Source organism: Mirounga angustirostris, unplaced genomic scaffold (assembly GCF_029215605.1).
Source record: "Mirounga angustirostris isolate CCGP_5_RB_7025 unplaced genomic scaffold, mMirAng1.0.hap1 SCAF_12, whole genome shotgun sequence".
Lineage (NCBI taxonomy): Eukaryota > Metazoa > Chordata > Mammalia > Carnivora > Phocidae > Mirounga > Mirounga angustirostris.
Window position 1 is genome coordinate 47,849,902 of NW_026991720.1, and position 12,192 is coordinate 47,862,093.

At 36.2% G+C, this 12,192-nt stretch overlaps 1 protein-coding gene across 7 annotated transcripts in view; it reads right to left on the reverse strand.

Annotated features, from left to right (window-relative positions):
• TAX1BP1 (Tax1 binding protein 1) overlaps positions 1–12,192 on the reverse strand; it is an 84,927-nt gene that overhangs the window by 54,166 nt on the left and 18,569 nt on the right. For all 7 annotated transcript variants that reach the window (XM_064575122.1, XM_064575121.1, XM_064575120.1 and 4 more), the window contains exons 4-5: positions 8,703–8,890; positions 4,903–5,061 (exon numbers count right to left, since the gene is read on the reverse strand). In XM_064575122.1, coding sequence (XP_064431192.1) covers positions 4,903–5,061; positions 8,703–8,890 — 347 coding nt within the window. The remainder of the gene's footprint in view (positions 1–4,902; positions 5,062–8,702; positions 8,891–12,192) is intronic.

The following is a 12,192-nucleotide window of genomic DNA, read 5'->3' on the forward strand; positions in this document are numbered from 1 at the left end:
TTGGGCTCCCTGCTCAGCAGGGACTCTGCTTCTCCCTCTCCCTCTGCCCCTCCCCTCCACCCCCGCTCCTGTTCCCTCTCACTCACTCTCAAATAAAATCTTAAAAAAAAAAAAAAAATACCTTGAAGTACATCTTATATTAACATTCAAGTTAAGAATACAATTTATTCGGGCGCCTGGGTGGCTCACTTGGTTAAGCGACTGCCTTCGGCTCAGGTCATGATCCTGGAGTCCCGGAATCGAGTCCTGCATCGGGCTCCCTGCTCAGCAGGGAGTCTGCTTCTCCCTTTGACCCCCCCCCATGCTCTATCTCATTCTCTCTCTCAAATAAATAAATAAAATCTTTAATTATACTCTGGTTTCTCTTCAGATCGCATAAATCTTTCGCCTTTTAAAATCTTTAATTAAAAAAAATACAATGTATTCTTTTTTTTAAGATTTTATTTATTTGACAGAGAGAGAGAGGGAGAGCAGCAGGCAGAGGGAGAAGCAGGCTCCCCGCTGAGCAGGAAGCCTGATGCAGGGCTGGATCCCAGGACCCTGGGATCATGACCTGAGCCAAAGGCAGACACTTAACAGACTGAGCCACCCAGGCACCTATGAATACAATTTATTTTATGTAAAAAACTCAATTCATAGTTTAAGTTCAAAAAACGTATACACTAAACTATAAAACTTAACAAGGTGACAGTTCATTTTAGTCCTATTTGAAAAACAAGACTCAGTATCACTGGTTCCCTGAGCCTCAGTTTTTAATCTTCTAATTTTCAAATACATATCTAGCACTCCAAAATGGAAACAAGAACACAATGAATATACCTACAAACTGCTAATCTTACGTCTGAAAAATGTAAAGTTAGGGTTAAAAAAAAAAAAAAGACTAACCAATATACTGGAATATCATTTGACAATAAAATGAATAAAGTACTGATGCATATGACACCATGGATGAGCCCTGGAAACATCATGCTAAGTGAAAGAAGCAGGTCACAAAGGCCATACATGATTCCATTTGTATGCAATGCCCAAAATATACAAATCCATAGAGACGGAAATTTAGCTTAGTGGTTTTGCCTGGGATTGAGAGGGAAGGAAATGGAGAATGACCACTAACAGGTACAGGTTTCTTCTGGAGTGATGACTATGTTCTAAAATTAGGTTATGGTAATGGATGCACAATTCTGTAAATATTAATAAGAACCACTAAATTGTATATCGTAAAGTGTTGGACATTGATATGTAAATTATAAATTAGATCTCAATAAAGGTATTTTAAGATAAGTTCATATCTTTAGTCCCTACAGGCAGAAGTAGAGTGTCATTAAGAGCACTGAAGGAGCCAGACTGCCTACCTCTACCACTTTACAAACTGTTCGACCACAGGCTGGTTAAGTAACCTCTCTGTGCTACCCTTGTAAAATGTGTATTTGACAATGCCTACTTTATAGAAGTAAATGAGTTAACATATGTAAACACTCAGAACAGCACCTGGCTTACATTAAGTATTACATGGGTTATTTTTATTAATCAGCCTTTTATAGTAGAGAAAAAAACACTTAAAATTGAACTAGAAATGAAGGTAAAAATTATCCTAACACAAAATTTACTTTTTTAAATCTAGGGTATACATGAATAATGGAACAAACACATCACATTAAAATACCGGCAAAATACAGTATGTAATTTATAGTTCTCAATTTATAGATGTTATTTGGTTTCAGTTTTAATCTACTTTGTAATCCTACTTAATTCCTTCAAGCAGACAATTACACAACACAACCCAGAATATACTTAAGCATAACACTTAAACCAATCTGTTTTTGATAACTTTAACACATCCAATTCTTTTAATTTTCAAAATAGAATGTTCTCTCTATTGGCATTTTACAATAAAAAGTATTTATAAAAGATGAAAGATTTTATTTATAAACTTTATTATAAACATTTAACTTAGTATGTCAAGTACTGAATGGGTAACAAGCTAATCTTATTTTATAAAATAATGAAAATGCAATTAATTTCTTCTATCATGAAGAAACTGAAGGTTGCCACAGAACATTCCTAAGTTAACTATCCATTCTAAAATTTTAAGTGAAATTATAGATGATACATCATAATAGTTCTTCAGATATTCAGCAGTATATATACCCAGTACCTCAAAGAGAAAACATTTAAAATTACTCTATCAAGACTGTTTTTTTAGAATTCACACTATGGAAGAGATTTAAAACAAGTGCCAAGATATGTCATGGATTTTATAAGCCACCCAACTAAGACAAGCGATCTGTTCTAGCTGCCCAGATGAAGACTGATTTGGGAGGTGAAAAAAAAATAAAAAAAAAAAAATAAAAGCACCCATGACTAGTAATGAAAAGAACTATTTCTCCTAGCAAGCACATTATTTTATCCCCAGAAATAAGCAGACAATTGCCAACATATAAGACTTTTTTTTTTTTTAACATATATAAGTATCACTTCTAGGAACTGAGAAAAATGGTATGAATTCATACTTTAGTTCAATTCTCTAGTTTGTCATTATGAAAACTAGTAAAATAATATTTACTTACATTTAGTATAACAAATACCAATCTAGGTCTTTGTTTTGTTTTGTTTTTTAAAGATTTTATTAATTTACTTGAAAGAGAACATGCATGTGCTGGGGGAAGAGCAAAGAGAGAAGGACAAGCCGACTCCATGCTGAGTGCAGAGCCTGACATGAGGCTCCATCCCGAGATCACGACCTAAGGTGAAATCAAAGAGTCTGACACTCAACCGAGTCACCCAGGCACCCCAGGTCTTTTTTAAATCACCATTTTCATAGCATAGAATAGCATTTAAAAAACCACTTCCATGTACTTCATCTTCCCAGAGTACAAACCCAACACAAAAATAGCAGGGAAGAAGTCCCCTCCTAAGATTAGTGTCTGTCATCAAGATTTATGAGTTGCTGGGGCGCCTGGGTGGCTCAGTCGTTAGGCATCTGCCTTCAGCTCAGGTCATGATCCCAGAGTCCTGGTATCGAGCCCCACATCAGGCTCCCCGCTCGGCGGGAAGCCTGCTTCTCCCTCTCCCACTCCCCCTGCTTGTGCTCCCTCTCTGTCAAATAAATAAATAAAATCTTAAAAAAAAAAAAAAAAAAGATTTATGAGTTGCCATAAAAACTTCTCCTGTAGACCTCTTCTGGGTACAACAGCCACCATCTCCTACAAATTTTGCTTCACTAATCCCCTGACCTCAATATACCACTTTCTCAACCTAAATATGTCAGAATTAGCTCTCTTCAGAATGGTCTTATCCGTAGTGCTTAACCCTTGTCACCTGGGCAGCAGAGGTACTAGTACCTAAGACTTTAAATCTCAGCTAATACTTGACTGGACCAGAGGCATGGCCTCATGTACATGAGTAATTTCACACAACTGAAGGCCTACCCATTCTGCCATTCCTATTCTTCCAATCATCCATTCCTCCCTTGGATTTCCAGGTGATCGAGTTGAAACCTCAAAGGCCATATTTCAGGGCATTCTTGATCTTACAGGCTAAGTACATGCTGTAATGGGGCCATTTTCATGAGTACTGTCTTCTATCTCACCTCCACCCCTCCACCTTGTAATAGAGTGAAAGAAAGAAGATTGGCATTCCACTCTGGAAAACTGCCAAATCCAGGTACAAATGAGATAAAAGTGTAAAGAATAGAGAGAACAGTGTAATAACTATACAAAACAGCCAAGGAGTTTCAACAACTGAATAAATCATTCATCTGAATGTCCTAACAATCAAGGTAGGCACATATATTTTAATATTTGGTATACCTGCTTATACTGCACGATACTCCTACTGCAGGATTCTAAGTATTCACCCAAGAGGAAAAAGGGGAAGCAACTGCATCTTTTAAACTAAAAAGGCTAATAGTAATAAAAACAAATGTTATAGATGTTTACAAGGAGATTTACAATTGTACACATTGCTTGATATTATGTTTACCATCTAACTCAAAAGAGTACTCCTTTAACTGACAACAAGTCAAGAGAAAATCTTTTCAGAATTTAATCCCTTATTTATGTAAATTACCTCTGGTCAGGTGTGTAATTTATAACCACCCTGCTGGAGTATAAAAATTAGTGAAAATCACTGCACTGCTGGTTCAAGTAACAAGTAATTGCTGTAGGCCTTGTTGGACAAAAGAATGGAACAATAGAAAACAATAGGTTAATTAATAATAGGTTAATCCTGTAAAAAGACCTAAGAATATCTAACTAGTTATAAGTGTGATTATGAAACATATTATCGTAATCTGTGTCAAAACTAACAAATCACTTTTCTTGGGAAAATAACAAGTCAATGACTAGGTGATTGCTTTTTTTTTTAAATTGTTTTCACCTACTAAATTAAATCCATTTGTATTTCTAATGAAACTATACTGTTTTATATGTATACTTTATGTGTTTTTTTAGGATAATTTACAGCATTTCTCACATCATGGATTTCAAAATTTTATCTAATACTACACCTTATTTCATTGAATTCTGTTTTGAAAGGTAATTTTAACTACTTTGTTCTATCTTCCCCTTATTCACTATTTATCACTCCTAATTATATTTCCAAACCCTTTCCCCAAATCAATCAATTATTCCATAATTAGATGGAAAGCATATAGAAACAGTTGTCAGGAACTACCTCATCAAGCCTGGTACCAAATAATCTAGAAGTATTTTAACCATTTGCAACATAAAAGAAGCTACAGCAGAAAACTGATAGGAATTAACCTATTCTTCTGTAAGTATGTATCTAAATGTCATTTTTTTAAGAACAGTTTTTACTTGCTTTAACTGGTTCAGTTCTAGAAAAAGTGGGTTTCAGACAATATACTATCAATTCCAATCAGTTACATAAAACACAACTAACCTTTTGCTCTGCCTGCAGTTGTTCACATCTTTCTTTCTCATGGTTAAGTTCTCTTTCTAATCTTCCAATTTGTTCTCGAAGTTGTGTTGTTTCTTTTTCCAGAACAGCAATTAACTTTAACAGTTCTTCTTTTTCTTTCATGGTTTTCTCAATTTTCAACTGTAAAACAAAAAACTCAAATTGATTTTTCTAGAATCCTAAAATGTTATTCAGTTTTCCATTTCAAAAAAATAGTGAAGAAATTCATAAAAAGAACTCTTACATACAATCTACTTCATGAATCATACATGTAAATAAAAATTCATGAATCATAAATTTAAACCTTCTTTTGGTTGGGCAAAAGAGAACATTAAAACAAGATATAAAATCAGGGGCACCTGGGTGGCTCAGTTAAGCATCTGCCTTTGATTCGGGTCATGATCCCAGAAGACTGGGATGGAGCCCCGCATTCTGTTCCCTACCCAGTGGAGAGTCTGCTTGCCCCTCCCCCGACCTGTGTGTCCACGTGCTCACTCACACTCTCTTAAATAAAATCTTTAAAAATAAAAGAAGGTATAAAATCAGTAAATTTTACTATGAAGTTGCCTGCTAGTCAATTTTCAAATTAGTAGCAAAACTAAGGCATATTGTTTCATAGTTGACTTAATTCTGGGTTTTTCTTGATTAATACTCAAGATAAAAATGTGTGCTTCTTAAATGCAAAGCTATGAGATATCTTTGACTCTATTAAGAACTTCCTTACAGGGGTGCCTGGGTGGCTCAGTCATTAAGCATCTGCCTTCAGCTCGGGTCATGATCTCAGGGTCCTGGGATGGAGCCCCGCATCGGGCTCCCTGCTCAGCAGGAGGCCTGCTTCTGCCTCTCCCACTCCCCCTGCTTGTGTTCCCTCTCTCGCTGTCAAATAAATAAAATCTTAAAAAAAAAAAAAAAAAAAAAAAAGAACTTCCTTACATGTTACATAAGGCCTTCATCTATGGCATTACTCTTAAAAGTTTTGATATTAAGTAGTAACAGTTGCTCTATTTATAATGGTCTCTATTTGGCTAAATTAAAACAAACTTTAACTGCAAATTTTAGCACAAAAATGCAGACTGTAACAATAAATTAACAATGTAATTGATTCTTATGGGAACACTAATAGTAACAATTTAGGAAAACCTATACTCCACGATTCTAAAACATTACTCATTGAAGGACCTAATATAGTAGTAAATAAAATGGTTAACATTTCTCTTAGAATAAAAAGTCTTTGATTTTAACAGAGGAATAATGAAGACTCGGAGGGAAAATTTCACAAAGGAGGCATCATTTAACTAAAATAAAATGTTTTCCTGGTACACTAAGTTGGTTCTCCAGGGTCATGGAATCAAACTGACTAAACTCTAAAATGGGTCTTATGAAAGCTCAGGAGCTGCAAATTTTTATTATGACTCTTCTATCTCTTCCATCAGACCAAATGAAAACATTAGGAGTAAAATGCCCTCAAAAATAAACTTCTTTTATACCTTATTTTTTAAAAAACACCTTTTGGCTCTAAACTTTCTGGCAGCTTAAAAGTGAAAATATATCCTGACATAGTACAATAGAAACATTATGAAAGAACCAATTTGTCCCTGTGATTCATTTAATTGACACATACCTTCTGAAGAGTTTACTGAATCTTTTTTTTTTTTTTTTAAAGATTTTATTTATTTGACAGAGAGAGACACAGCGAGAGAGGGAACACAAGCAGGGGGAGTGGGAGAGGGAGAAGCAGGCTTCCCACCAAGCAGACAGCCCAATGTGGGGCTCGAACCCAGGACCCTGGGACCATGACCTGAGTCAAAGGCAGACACTTAACGACTGAGTCACCCAGGTGCCCCAAGTTTACTGAATCTTAAGTAGAAATTTTAAAAAGGAATTCAAATTAGATAATGTATAGAAGTCTAATCCCTGCCAATTCTGTATTTGAAATCTTTCAAGCATACAAAAGTTAAAATTTTAAATCAACACTCATCACCTAAATTCACTAATTATTAGTATTTCACCATGTTTACTTCATATCCCTTTATCACTTGCTTATGCTTTTTGTGTTTTTTGCTAAACCATCTGAAACTGCAGACACTTCACCCCTAAGTGCTCAGAGCAAGCATCTCCTAAAAAGGACAGTCTCCTTTCAAATACTACCACTATCATAAGTAAGAAAATTAACAATAACTTTGTAATATCCAATGGATAGTTCATAGTTATTTATCTCCCACTATCCCCCCAAAATATCTATTTTTTAAATTCTAAGATCCAATCAAGGTTCACATATCAAGTGGGAAAAAAAAAAAAAGACATAACCCTTCAATGTCAACAGTTGATGAATGTGGAAATTTAAAAGACTTGTCAAAAAATTGGTCAGAATAAAAATATTTTATCTTAGCAATTAGCACGTAAGAGACAGCAACTTAAATTTTCTTTATAAAGTACCTCTTATGAATAGGAAGAAGTGAAATAAATTGTGTAATGTCCCAATTAACTTAGAAAAGGAATATAAGAAAGATATAGATGCTTAAATGCCTGTTGTTTTTGGAGGCCCTGAAATCAGGGTGGTCTAACAAGTATTCAAAAAACTGCAATATAAATGCTAACTGCATTCTTTTTAAGAGCTAGGCTTGTTCCACCATCTTTGACTAGCATTCAAATACCAGGCTAAAAACCTTGATCATCAGGCAGTTGTCACCACAAAATGTTTTAGTCACCCTATAAAAGTTACATTTCTTTATTTAAGATAAGAAAGGAATTTCTGGAAGGGGAAGGGAAGATATAGAAGAATTCACAATAAAAAATGATTGGTTCCTTCTAACCTTCTTAGTTTGACTATCTAATAAATGTATTATATCTATGACCTTATCTTTTTTCTCTCATCTGTTTTTGAAGATAAATAAAATAAAATCAAAGGCATAAATTAATATTTACATATAAAAAACAACCATCTGACTATAAAGAAAAAGCAATGACCTGCCAGATTAAATACAAATGTAAATTAACCAAAAATATAGAATGAACCAATTAAATAAAATGTTTCTCACAGAAATTCAAATGAAACATTCTAGTTTTTTAGGTTTAAAGATACTAAAATCTTGAAATAAGAATATTGTTCTAGTTTGTCCTTCAATAATTACTAAAATTTAAGACATAAGGCATTATTAGACTATCTATACAGTAAATTTCTATTGGAACCAATGCAATGCCTCCCAAATAGTCAATTAAAAAAATATAAAGCTTTTCACGTTTTCTCTTTAAATTATGATTAACCCACAATACTCATTTGATAAAATGAACAAGGGAATCATTCTAAATGCTCAACCTAAACTCAGACTGGAATCTTCTGATTCACTGCCACACTTGGAATAGAGCATACTTGTGGTACAGTGAAATGAAGTTCACATCGAATTACAGTTAGGTTTATTACTTTATACACCACCTTCACAATCCAAATCTGTACTATTCTATAATCAATGGATTAGGCAACCACTAAAGAAGAAAAGTTAGTGTAAGGTAACATTAGGAAAGCTTTAAATCTAACCCAATAGTTATTTACTGCACATCTACTATGCACAAAATACTGATAGGCCCTAGGGGCAGTCCCTGCACAGTGCAATCAATAACCTGTGACAGGAAGAAATTTAAAACATTTCAAAAACAACACTCTCAGTTTACCATTTTAGTTAAAAACCATTTGATTCTCAGGTTATTCTTCTGAATTTTTTAAATGCCAACATGAGCTTTGTTCTTAAATTATCTATAATCATTAGCTCATTGTTGGTACCAACCTCAAGAAGGCCAGCTTTTGTGGTCACCACCAACATGTCAGAATTTCCTTCATCTTCCATAGTAAGTAACTCTTCAACTGGAGAAGAAGCTCGAAACTGGAAAGGAGTACTTGCTCCACGAATTTCACCCTTATGGGTAACATAACAGAACTGATAAAATTCTCCATCATCATTTGGAAGGTAATATCCTAAAAGGAAGTTAAAAAAAAATATTAAACTTCCTATTATGAAGTTAACGGTCCCCCCCCCCCAATTTAACATTACTTGCCATCTCCACTCATTCCCGACCTGTTCTAGGCACACAGAGGCTTTCCTCTTATCAAAACTAGACTCTCCCTCGGGCGCCTAGGTGGCTCAGTCGTTAAGCGTCTGCCTTCGGCTCAGGTCATGATCCCGGGGTCCTGGGATCGAGTCCTGCATGGGGCTCTCTGCTCAGCGGGAAGCGTGCTTCTCCCTCTCCCACGCCCCCTGCTTGTGTTCCCTCTCTCACTGTGTCTCTGTCAAATAAATAAATCTTTAAAAAAAAACAAAAACAACAAAAAAAACTAGACTCTCCCTTCTTCTGTAAACATGCTCTAATTTCTCTTAGCTCTAAATTTATCCTCCCGGAATATCCTTTCCGTTTATCTTCACTAGGGCAAAACCAACTTATCTGAGAGAGTCACATATATGTTTTTCTTTCCTTTTTTTTCTTTTTTAAGATTTATTTGAGAGAAAGAGAGAGGGAGTGAGCCCATGAGCGAGACGGGGAGAGAGAGAGAGAATCTCAAGCAGACTCCACGCTGAGTGCAGAACCCAATACAGGGCTCAATCCCACGACCCTGAAACCAACCCGAGCCAAAACCAAGAGTTGGACACCCAACCAACTGTGCCGCCTAGGTGCCCCAACACACATGCTTTTCAATGAGAAAAAGACTGGAGGAGGAGCAAGGTAAGACCCAACACAAAATCGAGGAGGACTACAGGTAGGAAGGTCATTTAAAGAAATATTCCCTCAAATTTGACATTCATTACATGAAACAAAGATATTAACAAAAGGAATATGTGGTATGTGAACTGTGTAAAAGAAAGGAGGAAGAAGTCCACCGGTGCAGCAGAATAAAAATAAGCACCGGAACCACACAGCTTTATTCTGGAATTCCAGCTCTACTACTAGCCATATTAGTAACTCAACCTCCCTGAGCCCCAGTTTCTTACCTGTAAAAGAGCTATGAAGACATCTATCTCACAGCTCCTAATTATCTATAATGTACTTATACCATTTAGCCCACTATCTGACAAATATGTTTGATATTTGTTCCTTCTTTCTGCATCTCTTACACTCTTTTAAATTTTGCTAATTATCCCTGCTCAAAATTAAACTTTCCTTCTCTCCAAAGCTCCCACAGTATTTTTTACATTAAAAAAACTCCACCTATACTATCAATTACCACTGGTAATATACATGCTTTATATGCTCTATCAAGAACTCAGAAATACTGAGGGCAGATAAATAATATGTACAAAAATTCTAGCATCCCCCATAATGACTTGTAAAAAGGAAGCATCCAGTGGTGGTGAAATGAATATATAAAGATCAATACAGGGGCACCTGGGTGGCTCTGTGGGTTAAGCGTCTGCCTTCACCTCAGGTCATGATCCCGAAGTCCTGGGATCGAGCCCCAAATTGGGCTCCCTGCTCAGTAGGGAGGCTGCTTCTCCCTCTGCCCCTCCCCCTGCTCATGCACCCTCTTTCACTCTTTCTCTCAAATAAAATCTTTTAAAAATTAAAATTAAAAAAATAAAGATCACTACATTCACCTTATCTTGAATATTCCTATCAATCCAAAAACCTCTTATCAATACACCTGTTTTTCATAACTTGAAATTTTCAGCATTATTATGATATCTACTTCACTTGATTTCATTTGTTAAAAAATAGCTAACCTTCTTCCTTAGAAACAGGAGGGAGGAGAAAATACAAGATAAGCCTCGAACATCTTGTGGTGCTTGAAAGAAAGAACTCAAAAAAAGAATTCAAAGTGGCAGGAGGGTGGAGGGAATGTCAAAAAACACAGGAGCCCGCCTGATGGAGCTCGCAATGGCCAAAGAAAGCTGGAATAATTGGAGCAACAAAAAAACGGTACTATCAGACTTTATTCCATAGCAGAAAATAAATATCCATGAGTCCACTGGGAAGGAGACAACTCCTAATAACCCCAAATAATAAATGTGCAATCAATGAAAATAGAAAATCATCAGGCAAACACAGTAAAAACTGTTGTAAGAAAGATCTACTGAGAGATACTAAAATTAGTGGGTGAAACTCCCCTGTAAGATTATTTACAAAAGGAAAAATACTAACTTTACAGTAGAAAAACCCAGCAGACACCAAATGATCAAGATTAAAATCACTAGCAATGAGATATGAACATCAAGTACTCCCTGATACAATGCACTATAAAGAGGACAACAGCACTTGTATGGCATTCTTCCTAAAAATGTATAACCTCAATCGAATCATGAAAAAACACCAGCACAAAAAGGAACATGCTACTCTCCCCGCGCCCAAAACACACTAAACAATAATACTATTCAAAAGGGGCGTGTGGGTGGCTCAGTCGGTTGGGTGTCTGCCTTGGGCTCCCACCCTAGTCTCAGGGTCCTGGGATTGAGACCCACATCCTGCTTCTCCCTCTCTGTCTCTACCTGTCACTCCCCCTTGCTTGTGCCCTCGCTCACACTCTGTCAAACAGACACAATCTTTTTTTTTTTTTTAAAGATTTTATTTATTTATTTCAGAGAGAGAATGAGAGAGAGAGCATGAGAGGGGGAAGGGTCAGAGGGAGAAGCAGACTCCCTGCTCAGCAGGGAGCCCAATGCGGGACTCGATCCGGGACTCTAGGAGCATGACCTGAGCCGAAGGCAGTCGCTTAACCAACTGAGCCACCCAGGCGCCCAAACAGATACAATCTTTAAAAATAATACTACTACTCTTCAAAAAGGTAAAAGTCATGAAAGACAAGGACAGAAGGAGGAACTGTCACAAACTGGAGGAGATAAGAAGATAACACAATTAAATGCAAAGTGGGACTCTGGACTGGATCCAGGAACAGAAAAAAGAACATTATTAGAAACAGTAAAATCTGAATAAGGTTACTATAGTCACTCATACAAGTGTTAAATGTTAAAATGTGTAAAATGTTAAATTCCAGTTTTTTAAATAAAGGTACTATGTAAAATGCTAACATTAAGGGAAGCTGGGTAACGTGTATACAGAAATTCTGTGTACTGTTTTTGCAACTTTACATCCACAAAATTATTTTAAAATACAAAGTTTAAAAAAGAGTAATACGGGGATGGCTGGGTGGCTCAGTCAGTTAAGGATCCAACTCTTCATTTCAGCTCAGGTCATATTCTCAGGGTCGTGAGAGATCAAGCCCCTCACTGGGCTCCACAATGCATGTGGAGCCTGCTTGGGATTCTCTCTCCCTCTCTCCTCTCCCCCCCA